Below are 24,279 nucleotides of genomic sequence, written 5' to 3'. Positions count from 1 at the left end.
GAGGGTATATGTTAGGAATTTGATGATGATGAAACAAAACTCAAGGGAAGACTTGAAGAATACAGAATACAAATATCGTGAAAATGGTAAACTGTTGGAGATTATTGAAAAATGAAAGGAATCAGAAATAATAAAGGTGATATATAAAAAGAATAGAAAGGACATCTGGCCAGAAGAGCTGAAATATGGAAGTATAAAAATTGTATAGTGGGTATGCAGCATAATTCAGATCTACTTCCATGTGAATGGAGTAAAGATCTCATAGCACTGACTGAAAAAAGAAGAAAATAAAGCTAAATATGAGAATTTTCCTGCTGAACTCTCCAGGCAAGGTTTATACAAGCATGTATGAAAAGAGGCGAAATAAAACTGTGAAAAAGAAATGTAGGAAAGAACAAGACAACGTTCAGGACAACTAGAGGTTGTCAGGACTATTTTTAAGACAAATATCTGATAAATGGTAGGAATATAATAAGGATCTGTGTTTATGATTAGGTGTTTTGGAAAAGACCTAAAATAATGTGCCAAGAGAGAGAGAGAGAAGACTGTTGAAAACACCGCATATATGGTTTGAATGGGATACTATACAGAGAAATATATAACTTTTATTCGTCATTTGATATTATAAACTAATGAAAAATCCATCTAAGGCCCATAAGAACAATGCCGTGCTAAAAGCAAACTATTCCCTAAATTCACTAAAGCAAACTATTCCTATGGTCCTTAAGATTTTGTTATACTGAGCATATAGGATAAGGATCACATTAAATTGAAGAAAAGTGATAATAAACCTAAATCAAAATTAGAGATACTAAACTAAGCTCTTTACTTTATGCATATCATGTTATATGTCTAAATTAATCTACAGTAGGTGTTCACAATTCTTTAATTGAATGACTGCTGTAACAAATTTAGTATAAATGCCATCAATAAAGCATACTACAAGGATATGACAATATAACCTATCACAAGGTGACGAGAGGAAAGCTCTTCAAAACGCTACAGTTGTATGGTGTAAATGGGACATTATATCAAACAATACATGGTCAATATTTAAGATGTAAGTCAGAAGCTAGAAATGAAGGAGGTATACAAGAAGATGGTTTGATGTTCAGGTGTGCAACAAGGGCAGGGTAAACATTATCTCCAATGTTATTATCTACTGGATCACATTATGAAGGAAAGTGGTATTAAACCTGATGTCAAAATTGGTGATGTTAATTTCAGCTCTTTACTTTATGCAGATGATGTTATACTTCTAAATAAATCTAGAACAAGTCTACAAGATTTCCTGACTAAATTAAATAACTGTTGTAATAAATGATATGAAAATCAGCAATAAAAAGATAATGAAAACATCAACTGTATCTTAAATGGAGAACCTATAGAAGAAGTAAAACACATCTCAGCTATTTAGGCACAATTTTTAATGAAAATGTCAAATTGAATATGGAAATAGACAACAGAATTAGTAAATCTGGTATGGTAGGAAGTCAGATGAATAAATTTATATAAAATAAGAAAGAAATTAGTAAAAACACTAAATTAGCTGTATACAAGACTGTGTTCAAATCAATTTTAACTTATGGATCTGGCAGATGGGTTGGAAATGAAAGACTTGATCAAAGACTGGAGACAGATATAAGCTCCGAGAAAGATCAGGGAAGAGAAAAGATGGCATCAATGACATCATCATATTAAACATGAAGATATTATGAAAGAATCTTGCCATTGTTAGCATTCAGGAATGTATTGGCAGAGCTAATCTCAGGTGGTATGGCCACTTAAACAAAATGGGAGAAGAAAGATTAGCTAAACAAGTGTTCTTTGCCAGGTTGACAGGAAAAAGACCCAAAGGAAAATCAAGATGTAGATGGAGTGATATCCAAATAATTTCTCCAAATTAATTGGTTCATTTGGTGGAAAATTGTCAATCAGAAGTTAGAATGATGTAACTTTTTCATGTAGTACTACCGTAATATCCTGTATACCCCCGAGGGTACATATCAGGAATTTATAATGATGATGACTATCAATAAAAAAAAGACAGACCATGAAAACATGGAAAACATCAAATGTATTCTCTATGGTGAATCTATGGAAACAGCAAAATATTACAACTGTTTAGGATAATACAATTTTCAGTGAGATGGCAATTAAATATTTGCCATCTCACTGAAAATTGTATTATCCTAATACAATTTTCAGTGGTACCTAATACAAGATGGCGAAGGAAAATGGCGGCCAGTAATGAAGGTTCGCCATCCTTATCAAAGAACGGTAGTATAAAAGAAATGAGTCAGTGTACTAGCTGTGAAATGTACGTTTTGCGGAGTGCGGTCGGAGTGTGGTTAGATGATAATAAAGGATTGAATGTGTGTAGAAAATGTAGGGAGAATGAGGAATTGAAGTGTATTTCGGATCGTGAGTGTGATATTTTTGTCAACCTTCAGAATGAAGGAAATAGGGATATGACAAGAAACGGCAAGGTTGTACATGAAAATTGTGAGAGTGTGAATGTAGAAAGTGTGAATGATAGTATAAATGGTTTCTCAGAGAATAAAAAAGATGAGATAGATGCATTGAGTGAGATCGCGTTGTTGAATAGTGCGATAGAAAGAGCAAAACAGCAGCTAGAGTGCATGAACAAAAGTAGACTGAATGAACCAACCAATAATAAAAGGTATGACAGGAAAAATAGACGTATGAATGTGAACATGAACAAAATGAAGGATAGAGTGCTGTATGGAGACTCGTTAGTACGAGGTGTGTTAGTAGAGGATTTGACAAAATCGTACCAACCTGGTGCGACCATAAAGGACGTAACTGAGTCTATTAGAGAGCAAAAGGAAAGGGTGAAAGAAATTATTGTTGTGGCAGGTACGAATGATTTGAAAGGAGATAAAATGGAAATGATAGAAGACCTGAATGAATTGTTTGAGGTAGCAAAAGAAAAGAGTGAGAGAGTTAGAATGATTAGTCTATTGCCACGGTATGACAGTGAAATGTTTAAAAGGAGGGCCATAATTGCGAATGACTTTATGCGTGGGTTATGTATGACGAGTGGTGTGGAATTTGTAGATGTGTGGAGTGAGTTCGATGGGCGAAAGGATCTATATAAGATGGATGGCTTGCATTTGAATGGTTACGGTGTAAGGAGACTTGAGAAAGTGTTGCTGAATGTAGTGGATGTACAAATTCAGGGAAACTAGATTTGTTAAGGGGGGGGGGGGGGAGTAGATATACAGTCCTTATGGAGACAGTTGAATGTAAGAATGAATATATATGCCAGAGCAAATAAGGATAACAAATCTGAGTGGGATAGTTAATATAAGGCATCAAGGTAGGGTTGGGGCTAATGGGGGTCTTAAATTCATGTACACTAATACTAGGAGTATTAGGAACAAGAAGGAAGAGTTTTTGGCCATGGTTGGCACTTCCAGACCACAGGTTATAGGTATTAGTGAAACATGGCTGACTGTAGATGATATAACTAGTGGGATTGAATGTGATGGGTATAGTGTGTTCAGGAATGACAGAGAGAATAAAATGGGGGGAGGAGTATTGTTGATGATAGCTGATGAGCTCCAGCCAAGGAGAATAGAAGTTGAATTGCAGGATAGAGAAAAGAGCACATTTGAGGCCATTTGGTGTGAGATTGTGGCTAGCAGAACTAAATATACAATTGGGTGCTGCTATAGACCAAGTGATGGAAAAGATGGTGGTGACAGTATGCACAAGCAAATAGAAGAAATGGGTGGAAGGAGGGTGATTATTATGGGAGATTTCAACTATGGTCGCATTGATTGGAGTGAGGAGAGGACACACGGAAGGAAGGAACTGGATTTTATGCGGTTAATAAGGGATAACTATCTGCGACAGCACGTAATGGAAAATACTAGGGGTCAGAGAGTGCTTGACCTAGTAATTACATCTGAGGATTTGGCTGTAACAAATATGACCACATTGCCACCAATCGGTGAGAGTGATCATAGGGTTTTAACTTGGGAGGTGGCTAAAGGTGTAGAATTTTCAATTAAGACAGGGTACATGTGGAATTATCGGGCTGGAAAGTATGACAAGCTTAGGAGTTTGATTGGTTCAGTGCCATGGCATGTACAACTGCAAGGACTAGAAGTTGATAGTGCATGGGAGGTAGTTAAGAAGTGCTTGCATGAAGCAATGGCTGACTGTATACCTAGAGTCCGAATAATAAATCAAGTAGGGGTTAAATGGATGAATAACACCATTAAGCTGCAAAAAAAGAAACAACTATGGAGGGAATTTAAGGAAAAGGGTGACCGGCAGGCACATGAACGGTATAAAGCGCAGGCCAGAAGGGTGACAAGTGTGGTAAGAAAAGCAAAAAAGGATTACGAAAGAACATTGGCCATGCAGGCTAAAGAGAATCCTAAACAGTTTTTTAGATATGTAGCAAGTAAAAGGAAAAATGTACATGGCAGATTGATTTTAAAGAATGCGATGGTAGGGAGGTAACTGAATCAGTTGAGATAGTTGAGTTACTGAGTGAGCACTTTGCAAGAGTATATCATCCAGGTGGTGACATTGCAGAAACGAATAAACCAGTAGATTATACGGGAATTGTGGTTAATGAAGTGGAGGTGAGTAGTCTATTGCATAACCTCAATGTCAATACATCTGTGGGATTGGATGGTATACCAGCTCGTGTTGTACGAGAAGCAGCTAAAGAATTGTCAGTACCCTTGACCATTTTGTTTAATTTGAGTCTCGGGTCTGGGTTAGTCCCGAGCGGGTGGAAAGAGGGGAAAATAGTTCCACTGCATAAAGGTGGTTCCAAGACTGCTGTTGTAAATTACCGACCGATTAGCATATCAGGAATCATTGTCAAGGTCTTAAAGAAATTAGTCAAGAAAAGAATACAGGATTGGATAGATGAAAATGGGATATTGTATGGGGGACAACATGGTTTTGTGAAGGGTAGATCATGCCTCAGTAACTTGCTCACGTTTTATAACACAGTGACGGCTGAACTGGATAGGGGTAATGGGTTTACAGTGATACTACTGGACCTTGCCAAGGCCTTTGATAGGATACCACATGGAACCCTAATCAGTAAACTGGAGCAGATGGCTATGGATATAGGGTTGGTGAGATGGATAGGAGGGTGGTTGAAGGAGAGATATCAAAGTGTGGTTTATTCAGGAGTGGAGTCTAAAAGACATCTTGTGACTAGTGGAGTGCCACAGGGCTCTGTTCTTGGACCACTGCTTTTCAATTTGTTCATCAATGATATTGGAAAGGATCTGAGAGGAAGTGTTCACTTGTTTGCTGATGATGCAAAGTTGGGTAGAGTAACTGTGAGTGCACAGGATGTCAAAATTTTACAGGATGATTTGGATAGTTTGGAGGACTGGGCTAGGAAAAATGGATGTCAATTTAATGTGGCAAAGTGTAAGGTTATGCACTTTGGGGTGAAAAGAATAGCAGCAGTATATCGCATTGGTTGAACCATACTCCAGGAGATTGATGAGGCCAGGGATTTGGGAGTGTTGGTGGATAGGGAGTTGAAGTTTAGGGGGCACATTGCAAAAGTAACTAAAACAGCTCACCAAATCACTTGGCTTCTGAAAAATACTTTAACATGCAAAGACGAACAAGTTGTTGTTCCTCTGTATCGAGCCTTGATAAGACCCCATCTGGACTTCTGTGCCCAGTTATGGGTAACCAGGGTTTCTTCGTGATGGGGAGGAAGTGGAGAGGGTCCAGAGACGAGTGACCAAGATGATAGCAGGTCTGTGGAATGAACCTTATGAGAATAGGTTGAAGATTTGTCGGTTGCAGAAATTGGACGATAGGCGAAGGAGGGGTGATATGATTGAGACATTCAAATAACTGAAGGGTTTTTATAAGATTGATCCAGAAGATATTTTTGAAAATATGACTGGTGGTGGGAGGACTAGGGACCATGCATGGAAGCTGGGCAAGAGCGTGGTTGACAAGGGTGTTAGAGCTAGGTTCTTTACTTGGAGAGTGGTAAATGAGTGGAATAAGCTTCCAGAGTCTGTTGTGGGTGCTACGACCGTGAATGAGTTCAAGGCAAGGTATGATAGATACTGTGTGAATGTTGAATAGTTGTTCTTGACATGATGTTAGGGCCTCCCTCGATGAGTCTGTCGACTCCTTGGAGTTTCCCGGAACAACAATAATAATAAAATATAGAAACAGATAATAGGATAAGAAGAGGTGGTACCACCTCTTCTTATTCTGGAACTGAAATACATTTAAATGTAATATAAGATAAATTATCCAATAAAATTCAATATTTTTAGTAAACTATCAGTCGAGACAGTATTTATATTGATTTTAATTATAGGTTAGTAATAAAACAGTTTATCGAAGACATGAAACCAAAGATATATTTAGAGTTCTGAAGAAAATTATTACAGTAAACAGATAGCCTCAATGACAAATATATTAAAAAAAAAAAAAAAAAAAAAGGTAATAAGTGAGTCTGGAAACTAAGGTCTGATCACATATGTTAGCAGCAAAAGAAGGGATACACCTGTGCAATGATATTGCAGGAGTCAAGAAATATATAATGCACACATTGTCAGTTCACAGTCTGTGTTTATAAGTTCTCGACGTGTCAAAAAATGAATAAGAAAATCAAAAATCTTGCGAGGTGTAAGATATGGTCAGTGATAAAAACGTTTAACCAGCTGAAATTTATTGGCAAGGTAGTGAAGAATAAGGAGAAAATGTCATGAGTGAGGGAAGTGGTGAGTGTTGGTGTAGGATCTTGAGTGAAGGGAAGATGAATGTGGGAAATGAAGACAGAACAGGCTGACTGCCATTAATCACTGCTGATCTACTTGAACCACATTGAGATGATGGTATAAAACAGAAGATTCACCATTATTGAGTTAAATATGCATCTCAGATATTTCTCGTTTTTTTAGTGCAAAATTTTCATGGAAATCTTACAGTATTGCAAATAATGAATTATGAAAAACAGAAAAAATGAAATTTCAATGTACATACTCTTCAAAATTGTTCTACAAACTTCACATTCCCATTTATCATTTGATGCTGCCTCAGGAATGCATGCAATATGACTACCTTTGGAACCACATGCTTTACATACTTGTATCTTCCATTTTCTGTAATAAAATTTCCTTTTGTTTTTACTCAGCAAGCACACAATTTTTTTTGACAGGAAACTGTCAAAAAAATGATCATATATATATACAATTGCATTATAATTCTTTTGTTATTTTCAATTCTTCCTAATTCAAACTTAATTCTAATTTACTTACTTTAAAGCTAAATCACTATCTAAAATATCCTGCCATTCATATATACACAAACTGACAATAAAGTATACATTGAGTGACCTTAATTCAACATAAATTTACATTATCTTATTGTACCCATAAACAGACACACCTGATGAATCCTTTGTTCACACAAAAGTGATCCTTCTTGTTTTCTTTCCTTCTGCTGGTTCCTTATTGATTTCCCGCCAAATTTCTTCTTCATCCGAGTCATCGATTATTCAATGCCTTATAAGACCCTTAATATGGTGGCAATGTGCAGCTCTTTCGATTCCCAACATCGGACCTCATGTGGCAGCAGACCCAAGTAGAAGACTCAGAAACCTATGATGCTTCTCTTCCCATTACTGACAGCAGATCTCACAAGGCGGCACACACAGATAAAAGGTGAAAAACGCTAAGACAAAGTCCTTCTTGACGTCTCACCTTATATAGACCTGGATGTCTGTTGTACGCATGCACGCATTGCTTAAAACTTCCACATATGGTCACATATTGATATCCAACCATGATGACGTCATACTTTGCGTGTCTTTTGAATCTGCTATATATCGCAATTCTTAGAATTCTTCACTATTCTTGCAATTAGACTTACTGATTAGACATAAGTTAATAGCAGTACATGATGATGTCATGCACCACATTATTTTTACAAAGGCTCACAGTTAATTTATTACAAATACAAGATCATTATTATAGGCAAAATTTGACATTTCCTTAAAGTGCAATTTCCTTAGAAAAACATGTAAAAGTGAACATGATAAGTTACATAGTTACATATCATGAGAGATTTTACAATACCATGTTGAAGTAATGAAAAGGATTAAACAAGAATACAATTTCTTGTATTTTTTTTTCCCACACATCATTTCTGACCACGTGAGAAAACTTTCAACATGCTTTAATCCAGAGTATTTTACTTGTAACATCTTTTCACTGCTTGTAAATGGGAAATATTTGACTTCTGCCTTACTTCAACCTTGGTATCTCTTTGGGCCTGGCTCCCACTGACGGCAGGCTTGCTTCCTGAAGAGCAGAGCAGTTCTGCCTTGGTGCTAGGTTGTTGCATATCACTATGTGGAGCCATCACTAAGTCTCTTGTCCTGAAGTAATTCAGGTCAAGAGTGATGATCTTTCCAAGTCACTCATTGAAATTTAGAGTGACCTTGTAGATTGCACAGAGTTTGGAGAGGTATCCCTAACCTTTAACAAAATCTCAATAAAATTCAAAACCGGTTTGGATAATGGCCATTCCGAAAGGATGAGGACAATACCGTAGTGTGTGTTTGCATTATGGGATACTAAGGCAATTAATGCAAAGTCATTGCCCAATCATACAAATAGCCCAGTCATGAAGATATACTTCAGGAGCAAACTTTGTTTGCACACATTTGGATCAAGGATTAAACAAGAATACAATTTTTGAAAATTATGGAGACAACTACCGTGTTTGAATAAAAACTTTAGTTTAATATAACTAAAGTCAAGGTCATCTTTTGGAGCATACAGCTACACACAGACAACCACTACAATCAAACTGGTTTGTTAAAGTTACTGACCAACCGCTACAACAATTGTTGGCCTGACCTCTGGTGAAAAAAAAAAATAATAACAATAATAATAATAAATAAAATAAATAAATAATTAATTATACATCAACGCTAGAGTCCTATTATTTGTGTTATCTGTTGGTTGTGAAATACATTGGGCGCAACAACAAGTTTATGAATCTATCTATATACATATATTAACATCATGATTATAAATACATTCCAGCCAGTTGGTATGGAATGGTTTCTAATACTAGCTGAAGATTGGCTAGAGTCCTGACTTATGCTGGATCTTATATATTAGGTAGGCTGAATGTGTGCCATCCAGATCCTTGGAATTTTCATGCCATCTTTGTTGTTGATATTTATTTGGGTGGTTTATCAGGATTTCGCAGGCTTCCTTAAATTTCCTTTCATACCAGGTTTTTGTATGGTGTAAAGAGAGGGTGCTTTTCCAGTTGATTTGGTGTAAGGTGTTGAGCGCGTGATCTGAGAGGCCTGCTTCACCATAATGGTTATATTTAATGTGTCTAATGTGTTCTTTCTTATGTATAGGGATTGTCCGTCCTGTTTCACCAATGTACGGTAAGTTATAGGTGCAGCGGATGCAATAGACTCCAGGATGTGCCAATGGGAGGAGAGGATCCTTAGAGGAGCTGAATATGGTTTTAAGTTAGTGGGTGGCTTGAAGGTGGCATTGATGTTATAATGTTGTAGGATTCTGTTGATTTTTTCTGATAACCCTTTAATGTATGGGATGGCTATGGTTTTACTGTAATCTAGATTCGTTTTTGTTGTTGTTTTATGGAGTATTTATTAATAGTATTTTTGTTATAGCCATTATTTATGAATGTGTCGCTGATGATTTCTAGTTTCAGGGATTGCTGGTTAGAGCAAATTGTTGTAGCTCTGTTTTTAAGGGTGTTAATGACTCGATATTGTTGTGATGGGTGGTGGTATGAATTAGCATGTATGTATTGGCCTGTGTGTGTTGGTTTTTGGTAGACCGTGAAGGATAGACTGCCTGAAGGAAGACGTGCGACTAGTGTGTGTAGGAACGAGAGCGAGTTTTGATTTTCGATTTCGATGGTAAATTGTATGCGTTCGTGTTGTTTGTTCAGGTGGCTAAGGAATGTGTTTAGCGTTTGTCGCCCGTGCAGCCAGATCGCGAACACGTCATCAACATATCTAAGCCAGACTGTCGGTCTTAGCATGGGGGAATCAAGAGCCCTTTGCTCAAAGGTTTCCATGTAGAAGTTAGAGATTGGGGGGGATAGTGGTGAGCCCATGGCTGTACCTTCTTTTTGTAGGTAAAATTTGTTTTGCCACACGAAGTAACCGGACTGTAGTACATGGGAAAAGAGGGCCGTAATGTCGGGCAGAAATTTGTTCTGTAGCAGGAGAATTGTGTCATTGATGGGGACATTTGTGAAAAGGGTAGAAACGCCGAAACTGACTAATAGGTCGTCTTTGTCGAGTGTTATGTTTTTAATTTTGTATATAAAGTGTTGTGTGTTCTTTATGTAGGAGGGGGAATGACCTACCAACTCCTTGAGTGTTGACGCTAATTTCTTGGCTAAGTGGTAATTGGGCTATCTATTCCTTCCACAATTGGTCGAAGGGGCACATTTTGTTTGTGTATTTTCGGGACCCCATATATTCTGGGCAGGCATAGTGGGGGTTGAGTTTTTTAACTGTGTATGATGGCCAAGAATTGACAGACTCGAGTAGTTTTTCTGTTTTATCCTTTATCCTGTTTGTTGGGTTATATTTTACCAGCTTATATATGTTATCGGCTACTAGTTTTTTTTTTTTTTTTTCCCGCCAGAGGTCAGGCCAACAATTGTTGTAGCGGTTGGTCAGTAACTTTAACAAACCAGTTTGATTGTAGTGTGGCTTGTTGTCTGTGTATAGTTGTATGCTTCAGAAGATGACCTTGACATAAAGGTCGAAACGTCGCATGTAGATTTTAGTTATATTAAACTAAAGTTTTTATTCAAACACGGTAGTTGTCTCCATAATTTTCAAAAATGTATTCAGATTACCATGTCAGTTTAAAAGAAAATAATATAATTTCTTGACTTCTTTAATTTCTTCATATTATCTGTCTCCAGATGGAACCAATCTGTTAGCTATTAACAAATTTTAATTCAGATAATATGCTTAGTGTTGCAACAAAGGTTGTGATTTTATCAGGAAAATTCTTAACTGATAGAGATTTGTGTACATATAAGGTGTAATAACTTCTGTTTTTTATAATTTGTTACAGTACAGAAATTTTCATAGCTCATCAATGTATGATTTCGGTTATTTGAAAATCACACACATTAAAAACTATTTAATATTGCACTAAGCAAGATGATCAACACTAGTATGCCTGATTGGGGATTCCTAATCATATCAACTGGTATTATCACCTGTAAATGCTGCCAATGACAACTGGAATGCCATTTTAGCATGAGAGAAAGCACATGCAGACAGAGATAAGAAGTAAAAAATTATATAATATGATACAAAATGTGAAAAGATTTTTGATATTTAAAGAATCACTTTTAATTCAATTAAAAAACAAAACGAGATTTTAAAATTAGCAAAAGAAGTGTTTAGAACACAATGGCAGGAAAAGGGCCACAGGAACTGTGTATATGAAGCTTCAGAATATAGTTTATCAAATCAGAGCTACTTGGAAAAAAGTTCATAATGGGAAAATGGCCCTAGCAATAACTTTCTTACAATCACAGTTGGTTGAGTATGCTACCTTGACTTTCATGTAGTGGGTTCAAATCCCACTATGGTATAGATGTTTGTGAAAACCTTTGGATGGCAAATGATTTTCACAGCCTTGAATGAATTCATCACCACCTTATTAGAAGCCTGAAGTGACTAAAATTGCAATGCTTCGTCTCTAAAGCAGCAATTTTTCCCTCAATACAATTCTTCCCCTATGAAATACATAAGAGTATATATCATAACTCAGAAAATAAAATGTCAACTGCAACACAAAGCACATCAAAAAAAGTAATGGGAGCAAATTGAAATAAGCCAAAATATAGATAGGGAAAATGTGTTCTTATTTGTTCACCCAAAATCATCTCCAAGGGACTAAACATTTCATAGAGCCTTCAATACAAGCTTTGGAAAGACTCGAAACACTATCTGCAATGCAGATGCACTGCTTGCAAAGAAGTCAACAGACACCATAGTGTGAGGAACAAACAGCCACGGTGCCTACATTAATAAGATGCAGGCCCTCCTTTCACTGTGATGACTTCAGCAATCCTACGAGGCATACTTTCCACAAGCATAAAATAGCGATCAATGGGCATTTTGAATCATGATTGCTGTAGGCATGTAATGAGGTCTTGGACTATTGTGAAGTGGACGTCCATTGACCTCATCCGACACTCCAGTTCATTCCAGAGATATTCAATGGGGGTTGAGATCATGACCCTGTGAAAGGCCAGTAAGTGTGATGACATTCATGTCCACTTATGACTGCATTGTCTTGATGAAAGAGACAACAGTCAGTTCCACAGAAATGCCACAAAGTAGGAAGCACTGCATTGTCCAGAATGTTAAGATATTATTCAGAGTTCAATGTTCATGGGACCACAAATGGAGGAAAACAAAAAAAACCACAAACCAGGAAAACAGGACCATATCATTATACTGCACCCTCAAAATCTCATAGTTGGGGTTACACACTCTAGCAATTGACACTCAACAGGCATCCACCACACCCAACCATCTGCTCAGTAGAGGGTGTAGCATGATTCGTTGCTTCATAACACATCGTTCTTTGCACCACTGAACATGACACTACATGTTGGTTCAGGTATTATAGGGATTGTATATTGCAGTCCTTCCATGGAAACCCAAGTTGTAAGCCTTGGTTCTGGATGTTTTTATGCAGATTTGTGTTCCACCAGTCGATGCCTGGAACACCACATTCAACATGTAAGCTGAGGAATGACGATTTTTACATATCATCCTTCATAGCACCCTACGGCCACATTCAGTGAGTGAGGTGGGTCGTCTACTGCAGGATAGCACTGGAGTTGACTCCTTAGCTTCCATCACAATATGGTACCACTGATTCTTGATCTGAGATAGCCCAACTGGCTGAACAGATATCATGGCATTGCTTGATGCCATGATGTAGGCTTGATGTATCTTGATATAATGCTCCATTGACAGTATACAATTGTAGTGTTTTGAATAGCTTTCCTCTTGGCACCTTGTCATATGCCTTTTCCAGATCTACAAAACTTAAATACAGATCTTTGTTATATTCCCATGATTTCTCAACTATTTGTCGTAAAGTGAAAATCTGATCCTGACAGCCTCTATTTGGCCTGAATCCAGCTCGTTCTTCACCAGGCTTCCCTTCCACAATCCTCAAACCTGTTTCTCAAGTATACTTGCATAAATCTTACCAGGAATATTCAGTAGGGAAATAACTCTGTAATTCTCACATTCAAATTTATTTCCCATTTTAAAAATGGGTATTATGAAAGTTCTACTCCAATCATCTGGAATTTGTCCTTCTGAATTATGCAGTGCAGCCACTGTAAGACATTTATACCTCCATACTTGAACAATACTAATCAAATATCATCTATTCCTGCTGCCTTTCCACATTTCAGGTTTTTTATGGCTTTTTCTACTTCAAGTATGGATATGTATTCCTGATTGCATGCCTGTTGAGTGTTTTTTTTACTACTGTCCAGTCACTGATTGTTTCGTTTAGCAATTTTTTGGAGCAATTACTCCATACATCAAGGATATCTTTTTCACCAGCTTTCATGTCACCTTTATCACCTCTGTATTCCTTTTACAGCACTCTTTCTTCCATTTCTGAGTTTTTCAACAGCCTCTAGAATATCTTGCCACCCTCTTGATATTTATTTTCTATGTTCTTACTAAAGTCTTCCCATGACTTCTGTTTAGCTAGTTTTACACAGTGTTTAAATTCCTTACATTTGTCTCTTATTTAAGAGCACAAGCTGACTTATTCACCAGGAACTTTTGATATGCTTTCTTCTTTTCCTTCACTGCCTCTTTAACTTCCTGTGTCCACCATGGAGTTCTGATTTTTCTATACTTGCAGACAACCTCACCACATGCCTCTCGGGCTGAATCAATGTTTTCTTTAGGGCTTGCCACTGAATCTCAAACATTTGGTTCCTGTTCTCAAACTCCTTCATTTTTTCAAGAAAAAATGAAAGAGTTTGAGTCTATTTGTATTTTAGTCTACAGTTTACATCTGAGAGTTACTCAACTTTGATTTGCTTTAAAACTTTCTTACAAGTTCGTCTTTTCAACATGAAATTCACTTTTATCCAGCTCAAGACTAAATGGTCATCACTTCCAATTTTAAATCTCCTGTACACTTTAGTGTCCTGCACTAGTGAGAAAACATCACTATCAATAACAACATAGTCAATGAGACTTTTCTTATTCCTTATCTCTTCTCTCCATGTGGATTTGTGCACATTTTCATGTTGGAACATTGTGTTAGTAATAACCAGTACATGTCTTGAGTAGAAAACCAACAAGTATTTACCATTATTATCAGTATTTGCTCTTTTCTCCAAATTTTCCCAAAATATTTTTGTATGTCTGAGATTCATTTCCTACTCTGCTATTTAAATCCCCAACAAGGATCAACTTTTCCTTTTTCATTGTGTCAGCTGCTTTCTCTAAAGCCTCAAAAAATTCCACCATTTCTACCTTAGTAGAACCTTCAGTGGGACCACAGGCACAAATAAGTCTCATTGTTCCAGTTCCCCATTCTAATATTTGCCCACATTACTCTATTTGATATTGCTTGCCATTCAAGAAGATTAGCCTTGTATTTTGTGTTCAATACTATAGCTACACCTTCTTTTCCCTGAATGTCATTGCCTGAATATAACATTTTGTATTTATTGCTCAGAATAATCTCCCCAGACTTTGTCTTTTTTGTTTCAATCATCCCTATTATGTCAATCTGGTACTTATCCAATTCCTCAGCTAGCTCCATTTCTTTGCCATTCAGGCTTCTTATGTTGATAGTACTGATCTTTAACTCTGGTGATGTTGAGGAGAGGTTTGTGTATTCAGATTTGTTCCAGTAACTGACTTTTCGGTGTTTTCCCTGGTTCCCTGGCAAAAATAACAGTGGCCTTGTTTAACCGGGCAATGCCCCAGCCAGCATGAAATTCTGTCATGTTGTATCATCATTTTATAATTTGGTTTAAACTAATAAGAATACAATTTGGTTGGCTAAATTCCAAATTCCCAGCCCATCCTCATTTGTTCAGTATCTAGGTGGATACCTACTAGGGTGCACCATAAGAAGGTGAGGACTTGACATTACACCAGAAGCGCTGGTTGGTTCTTCGCATTCCTTTAAAGACTACGTGGAGGTCTCCTCTCAGTTATACAGCTTTAACCCTTAAGCAACCCCTGTAAAAAAAAAAAATGTAAAATAACAATGCTGCTGAAAAAAAAACTAGGTTTGCCTAAAAGTGAAGCATGTTTCCTAAACTAAGATATATGGTTGCTTTGTAAGTTTGAATTTTCTTCATCAGGCAAGCAGTGTAGAGCAAACTTTGTACAAATTTTTGTTTTACCCAAATCTGTGGTAATTATGGACTTTGTTTATCCTTTATCTCACTAACTGATGATCATTGTAAACTGTGACTTTCTTCATTAGTTTGGGATGCTAGCTATTTTCAATCATGTGCTTGGGGATCATCTGCTACATCTTCTTCTCTCTCTCTCTATTTAAAATGCTTACACCAATGAAATAGTTAAGCTCAGGATAGAGCCTTATTCCCATAATTATCTGTATCATTTCATGTATTTCAGTCAGGGATTTTATTCAACTATAGACAAAAATCAATGTTGTTGATATTGTTGTACCAGTGTTTAATTTTTGACAGCAACGTTAAACATGATGCACAATGAACATCTGTAGCAATTAAAATTACCCATATACAGCACTAAAGTACTATAGGTTGACCAGCCAACCTCTCGTACGTAAAGTCAATTAAGCCAATTAGTCCTGGTTGATGAGACTGTGAAGATGAGACAAGTATTGCTCTAAGAGCAATACTTGCAATTATTATTTTTTTAAATTTAAATTCATTCCCATTGCTTTTTTTTGTTAAACTTTCAGCTGATGTGCAATTGAATAATAGTCATTTTAATGCAAAAGCAGTCAAGGATGCCTGCCTTGTGTGCTAGGAATTTCTTTCTTATTCTATGGTTACAGCTTGCTTGTGGTAATTGTAATAATTAGTTCATAGGAAGATTCAGATTATCCAATGGCAGATAATTTTAACTCTCCCATATGGGTCATGAAAATTACTGCAACTACTACAAAAAAGAACATTATTTTTATGTTTTGTCTTCGCAAACCAGTTTCTAGACATATCACTAATATAAGATGTCTGCTTTTAAAACTACATATAAATAACAAATTTACTGAACTCACCTAATTAGAATTAGGTTGTTTATTATCTAATGCAACACTTTGTTTAGACTCTGCATTGATTTTCTGGATGCACATCTGAACTACCAGGCAAAGGCTCAGCAGGAACTAAAGAGAATAGTTAGCCTTATCAGGTTTTCACTTACAACCTGTACAATGATTGCAAGCAATGAATTTATCTTGTGTAGCAATTCTTTCTGAATTATTAATTTCCAGAATTTGATGTGTGATTGTTATCTACTGCTTAAATGTAAAGTTTCCATTTATGGCATTTTTGTAAACAAGAAAACTATTTAGCTGCATTTGCATCAGGTGTAAGCCTAGCTTCTTGAACCAGGCATGGGAATAATGATTGGAGCCAAAAAAGCCCCTTAATAAACCCTCTCATATATTCACTATACTTTTTGATTTGCATTTCTATTTTTGTAAAATTTTTGAATTTCTCCAAGGTATGTTTTATCCTTTTCTATAAAACCAGCTGAACATGTATATATCACATTGATCTTCCCATTTCACTATAAGAGCATTTTCTTTGTAAACTAAAGCTACATCATAATTATTATTATTATGAAGAGAGACCTCCAGAAAGTCAGGGACTCATCGAGGGAGGCCACATACTACACACACACACCAGCTACCATACTTATTCTTTAATTCATTCACACTGCTTGCACTCACAACATTGAATGGCAATCCATTCCAATCATGCACCATGCTATGAGAGAAAAATCTAGCCCTCACTCCCTTCATTCTCAGCTTCCAAGGATGATGCCCTCGTCCTTTCCCCACCCTTCATAAATTGAAAAATTCCATCAATTGAAATCCTGTATGATCTTTTCAGAAGTTTGTAGGTCTCAATCATATCACCCTCTTTCCCCTGTTTGCTAGTGTCTGCAGTCTACAATTTCTCAATCTGTCTTCATACTCAGTATTCCATAATCCTGATATCATTTTTAACACACTCTTTTGCACTCTCTCCAATATATCAGAATCACAACAGAAATCCTGATATCATTTTTAACACACTCTTTTGCACTCTCTCCAATATATCAGAATCACAACAGAAACCAGGAGACCAGACCTGCGCACAATAGTTCAAGCGACGTCTTATTAAGGCCTTGTAAAGGGGAAAAATGACATCCTTCTCTTTACATGCAAATGTTCGTTTCAGCATTGCAATTATCTTTCGATTTGTATTTGCTATATGGCCACTGAACTTCAACTTCCTATCTACAAAGATCCAAGATCCCTAGCCTCATCAGTTTCTTCAAGCATAATCTCACCAATATAATATGACATGGATACTTAATCACACTGAAGTGAATGACTTTACATTTACTGACATTGAACTGACATCCATTTTTCCATGCCCACAATTCCAGCCTATTCAAATCATTCTGCAAGTACTGCATATCAGCAGAATTCCTGATTATCCTGCCTATCTTTGCATCATCAGCAAACAGCTGTATGCCGCTTATCAAATCCTTCCCAATATCATTAATGTATAGTTTGAATAACAGTGGTCCAAGCACTGATCCTTGTACACCACTGGTTACCTAAAATCTTGCAGATTCACCTCCCCCCCATATACCACTTTTTGATATCTGTCAGTCAGCTATCCTCTTATCCACCCTAATATTCTAAAATCCAAACCCATATTCTTCAATTTATGCAATGGTCTACCATGCTGTATTCTGTCAAAAGCCTCAGCAAAACCCAGAAGTATCATGTGTATCATTCCCTTCTAGTTGAATGGTAACATTGTTATAGAATGTGAGTAAGTTGCTAAAACATGACCTTCCCTTAGTAAACCCGTGTTGTTCATTGCAAAGCAGAGATTCACTGTCAACCCATTTCTGAATGCAAGCCCTAACCAATTTTTCCAAAATCTTCACCACCACTCCTGAGATACTAATTGGTCGATAGGTGGATACATTGGTCTTTGCAAATCCATTGTGCAACGGAATTACCATACATTCTTTCCATTCCTGCAAAATCTTCCCTTTCCTGACACTGATATTAAACACTCTGGTCAAAAGAATAGCCAGTTCAGCTGAACACTCTTTTAGCACAAGTGCTAATATCACATCAGTCCCTATTGCTGATTTCTTATTCTGTTTGCTGCTTGTCCGTTTAAGTATAAAATGTTTAAGATTTTCATAAACAAGTGCTCCTTTGGAAGTCCTCTATTAGTTGTTGCAGTAGTCATATTTTGATTATCCAAAAAGTGTACCAATACTTGCATAGGAGTTATTTGCAATTACACGATGTCCCTGGTTCAAGAAAGATTCTAATAAATTGGACAACTATTTTTTCATTTGATGTACAAGCAAATTCGTTTTCAGGGTTTTCCCCAAAGTAACTATCAAGTTATAGTTGTATCCACACCGACTTTCTTTTAACTGTTACTAACAATTTTATGCTATATATCAGGTCATCACCAAAGTAATGTTGTTTTTGATACATTTTTTATACTTGTTCAAATGGGTCTCAGCTTGTCTAAACATGAATTTTAGGAATTCCACCTTGCAAGAACATCATACATAAGTTATTGTTTAAATAATCCTTTATTACTATGGAGGTCACTGAAGAGCACATAATGCTTTATGAGTTCAAAAAAGGCAACAATGCTGCTAACACTAAAAAATGTGCAAGAAGTGTATGGCAATAATGTCTTGAATATGTGAAGTGCCAGCAATGGTTCCAAAAATTTTGACAAGGGGACTTTAGTTTGAAAGACTGCCTTTGCTCTGGGTGCCCTGTCTCTCTCTCAATAAAGATATGCTGGAAGCTGCTATTGCAAGAAATACCAATGCAACTGTTGGAGATTTAGTGCAAAACTGTTGAAGATTTAGTAAAAGATATTAATTCATCGTCATCAACCATCCATCCATCGCCGTTTACATGAACTTGAATTAGTGTCTACACTCGGCAAAGTGGGTTTGGGTTCCTCACTAAGTGAAGAAAAGGAATTGAAGAGAGCATGTCAACATCTGCACTGCTCTTCATTCTCGAGAGGTTTAATGTCTTTTTGAGTCATGTAGTCACTGGTGATGAAAAGTGGATACTTTTCAAGAATGTTAAGTGACAAAGGCAGTGGATTCATTCAGGGGAACAGGCTAAACCTCAACCAAAACAAGACCTTCACCCTCAGAAGGTTTTGTTAAGTGTTTGGTAGCCGGCCTGGTTGGCTGAGTGGTTAGCATATCTGCTTTCCAGCCAAAAGGCTGAGGGTTCGAATCCCGCCATGGGCATGGATGTTTTTGATTGTTTGTGAAAATATTAGTGATGGTGGTCGGTGGTAGATAGCATTGGTGTAGATGATGAAGGTAGTTGCGGTTGGTGGATTGGTAGAGTGAGTGGTGGAGATGGAGAGTTGTAAAGTAGGTACCCTCCCTCGATGAGTCCTTGGACTCCCTGGAGGTGTTATGTAATAATAATAATAATAATAATAATAATAATATGGCTGGTATTATACAGTTTTAATTCTTGCCACAAAACCAAACAATCACAACTAAAATATGCTGTGAACAACTCGATCGACTGAATGAAAAACTGATAGAAAAGAGTGTTCTCTGGTCAATCGAAAGGGTGTTGTTTTTCACCATGATGATGATGCATGCTCTCATAGTGAAGAATCACCATTACCAAGATTGAGGACCTCGAATGGAAAAAGCTTCTGCATCCTCTGTATTCTCCTGATCTTGCACCTTCAGATTACCACTTATTTTGAAGGTTGCAACATTTCATTAATGAAAAACAATACCATGCATTTGAGGCACTGAAATGGGGCCTATGCGAATTCTTTCTCTTGTTAGATCCTAAATGAACGAATCTGGGAAAGAAATCATTCATTTGGAATCTAACATATAAAACTTGCTGACAAAGAGAAATACCTGCACATCAGCTGTAATTAAAAGTGAAACGTCTTCACTTTATGAAAAATTTGTATTTTTTTATTTCAAGTGCCTTATATTTAAGCTGATGTGATTATATTAAGATTTCATTTTTAAGTATGTCTAAAAAGAGAGATAATCTGATTTAAATTTAAGCCTCACTTAAGCTATCTAAAATTTACTGTGAGTCATCTAAAAAGTTGCTAAGTAATAATTCCTGGAAGGCATAAAGCTACACGTGTACAGTTAACGCTAGTGGCTATAGCTTACTCGGAAAATTACGTTGCCATGTATTCTGTGAATCCAAGTATAACAGTGTCATAAAAGCAAAGGATGAACCCAAAGGGGTGAAAAGATAAGGGTCGTGTGCAAAAAAAGGGGACTGAGAAAAGACGGTGCTCTATAGAAGAATATAAGGGGTTGGGCCCGTATCGGAACATTCTCTCTGGTCGTAACGTTTTCCTATTTTGGTGGTTCAGAAGTTAGTTTCGCATAAGGGGGGGGGGTGAAGTCTGTGATAAGATGTCGGACTGTGAGCATTCTTAAAATTGGATTCTATGCAAAGCTGAAGGTAAAAATTCAAGTCCTAACAGAATCAAGCCGTCACTGAAAAGTCCCATCAAGTTGTTCCTGAAGCGCAAAGATTAGAGTCGTTTTCAGCAGAAGGAATGAAGATAGCATAACCCCTACATTGGCGTATGGACAGCCAATAGATGAGAAGTATCCAGACATACATGTGGTGCAGAACGACGCAGAAAAAGCTCGGTAAGGTGCAATTACTCTAATTTTGTGTGAAAGTTCATTAGAAGAGAAAAGATTGGTTACGAATGTGAAATTAAGAACTGTATTCTAAAGAACTCTGTGGACAGTCTCTATTTAGAAAGTTAATCTCCTTTGAGAGTAAGAAGAATTGTTTGGAAGAAATCTTTTGTAATTTTTGTATGTGATAGGATTAACTTGATGCGATAAGAATAGTAGAATTTAGTATCTCAGTAACATTAAAATGTTTGTTAGTTTTCTCTTGCGAGTAACTACTGAAAGGTATTTAGCTTAACTTCATATCATTTGCTATCTATCCCAATATGCAGCTACTGTGTTTAGCATGCTTTATAAGATTTAATTAATTTAGAAAGTGTTAACCTCTTAATTCAAGTTTTATTTAGTATTGAGCATAATTGAGTATATGAATTTTGTATTGTTTTAGATATTCCAATAAACATATCAGATTTACCTGAACCTGAGTCATGCCTGATTACGATTCCAACTTACCCCTTATAAAAAATAGAACCTATTTTGGCAGGAAGGATTTAGAGAGTGAATATAATAATAGATTTAGATCACGACTGCAATAATCTAAATCTATACGGCAGTTTAAGTAGGATATTGTGTAAGTAATCTTCAGACTCTAGTATTGTCTCCCTGAGCAAGGATCTTTTCTGCTATAGGATACTGGCTGGTGCAGCACAATATAAATTTGCCAGTATCTGAAGAGGAAACAATCCTAGATATAAGAATAAGATAAAAGTAAGAGAATAACAGAATAAATCACAAAAGATAAATATTTAACAATAGAGCAGCCAGTAGGATTTTGATTGAATAAGGTTTTAGGTAAGAAAGGATAGATTTAAGTAAACAACTAATTAAGCATAAATCATATAGAAACATCGATGTAACACCCTCCAAACCTCCTGAATTCTATAGAAATAGTATTATGAAGCTTTCACAACATTGAAAGAGCATTACAGATATAAATGGAGAATGTATACTTGATTATATTAGCAAGTGATTTATCTTTTATATCCTTTCGAAACTTAATACTAAAAATGACGTTACTTTTGAAATGATAAAAACTAAACTGATACATGTTTAGTTTTCATATATTAGCAAAAAACACATTGTCCCTTTCACAGAACTAAAGTTCATCAATTAAAATATATTCTGCATCCATATTTGCTTTGAAATTTCTGTCAAAAGTTTACAAAAACATCCGAGCAAGTAGAAGGCACATTTCTTTTTGCATCATTTACTTTGCTAAACCACAAAAATTTCATTATTCTTCCCCAAAAATTCCCCACTTCTTCCTTCACATCACTAAATTTACATATTCCAGTATAAAGTGCAAGAAATGAAAATATATCACTTTTTTTTTAAAGCTTTATAGCGAATTATATTTACCATTCTACTAACTTATGGCGTGAAAATTAAAAAAATAAAAAAAGTTATTGTTTAGTCATTTACACAAGAAACAATATGGTCTGTAACATCACTAGAATAAATTATAAATTTTTCCAGAGACTAATTCAGCCATGTTTTTTTGAACCAACTCAGGAGTTATTGCCACTAAAATTATTTAACAGCAGCTCTAGTTTATGTCTAGAATTACCAAACATATGAGACACGTTTCCACGCTCCAGTCAATCAATTTCTTTCCTTTGATTCGGCATATCTTCCAATTCAAAATTGTCACTGCAATCCGAATAACTGCTGCTATCAAATGCTATTACTTTCTATCACTTTAATTTGGTACATACTCACTGCCACTATCACTCATATCCTCAACACTTAACATTTTTCTATAAAATTTTACTCATACTAAAGGGCGAAATAAAACTTATCTAACTATCACTAGTCACTTTGCAGCCAACTGACACACTCCACCATCATCACTGTTTCAATAACATATAAAAATCTCTGAGCTTTTAATAAAAATTATGTAATCGTCAGAAAACATTATGGGACATTAAGGAATGCTGTGATGTATACGATGCAACTGCCACTCATACCCTAATCACTTAACACATTTTATAATATTTTAATCCGATAAACCGTAAAAAGAATACAAAATAAAACTCAGCTAACTATCACTAATCACCTTGTTTCAAACTTTCAATAATATGCAAAAATGATAACACTAAAACATTACGAGGAGGTTCAAGAACATTCTGACAAACACGTTGAAATAATTTCCTTCTAAAAAAAAATACTTAAAGTAATGACTAATGCTGGTATCACTGTTGGAAATATCCAAGCTTTCACTGATGCCAACATTGGAGTCATGGTACAGAAAGAGGTAAGATCTTGACAATAAATTTGTTTCCATGTTATTTATTGATGATTAGTCATTAAATATGCAATTTGGATTAAACTGCAATATTTAGTTACAAAATTAATGTGGATATAATGAAAGGAAAGTATTATTGTTTTTAACTCAGCCTCCTCAACCCCCCCATAAATTGTGGCTTATTAATCACATTATGCTGTTACTATAAGAAACAGAAAAAATATTAAAGAAATGGAACTTATCTGTATAATTTCTTCTGTAATATCTTTAAAGATAAAAGCTTTCACGTACACACACACATCAACCAGTGAGAAAGATACAGCACCCTTAATCCTGAACTGATCTAATGAAACAACTAATGACAATTTTTAATAATATTCTTTTCACTGGGATTATCTCAAAAGATTGGAAAATGTTCATAAAAATTGGTAGAGTCTCTACTACTAATAGTGCACGCAAAAAGTTAAGCAAGTTAGAGCATGGTTAGTAGTTGGAAGGAGATCAATCGTTCGATACCGTTGCCACACTCTCCCTCAATGAGTCTTTGGACTCCTTGGAGGTGTCACCTAATAATAATATTTACAAACAGCTAAAAGAAGAAGCTAGCTTTAAAAGAAAAAAAAAATCATAAGTTAACAAACGATCATATCTTTATGCCTCACAGTCTCTGGCTAAAATTGATGGGACAAGGGGAGAGATCTTTATTGCTGTTTTGTGGATTTTAAACAAGCATTTGATTCTGTCAATAGAGAAAAACTTATTCAAATATTAACAAAGAAAAACATAGACTTTGAAGTACTAAGATTTGGAACAAATCTTAGTACTATCAGAATAAGTGCAATAGTTCAATATAAAAATATTACAACTGAAAAACTTGAAATCAAATGAGGAGTTATGCAAGGATGCCCATGTAAAATCTCTCATGATAAGTAATTTCACAACTTATCATGTTTGGTTTTACATGGGGTTTAATTCA

At 36.0% G+C, this 24,279-nt stretch overlaps 1 protein-coding gene across 2 annotated transcripts in view; it reads right to left on the bottom strand.

The window, feature by feature from the left end:
* The window catches only part of LOC150102729 (uncharacterized), a 253,287-nt gene that overhangs the window by 37,097 nt on the left and 191,911 nt on the right, over window positions 1-24,279 (bottom strand). For both annotated transcript variants that reach the window (XM_090399201.1, XM_090399202.1), the window contains one exon: window positions 7,024-7,142. In XM_090399201.1, coding sequence (XP_090255327.1) covers window positions 7,024-7,142 — 119 coding nt within the window. The remainder of the gene's footprint in view (window positions 1-7,023; window positions 7,143-24,279) is intronic.

This window comes from Typopeltis vanoorti, chromosome 10 (genome assembly GCF_054136105.1).
Source record: "Typopeltis vanoorti isolate ZY-2024b chromosome 10, IOZ_Tvanoo_1.0, whole genome shotgun sequence".
NCBI lineage: Eukaryota > Metazoa > Arthropoda > Arachnida > Uropygi > Thelyphonidae > Typopeltis > Typopeltis vanoorti.
The sequence above is the reverse complement of the archived record's forward strand: the minus strand, read 5'-3'. Positions and strand labels throughout refer to the sequence as shown.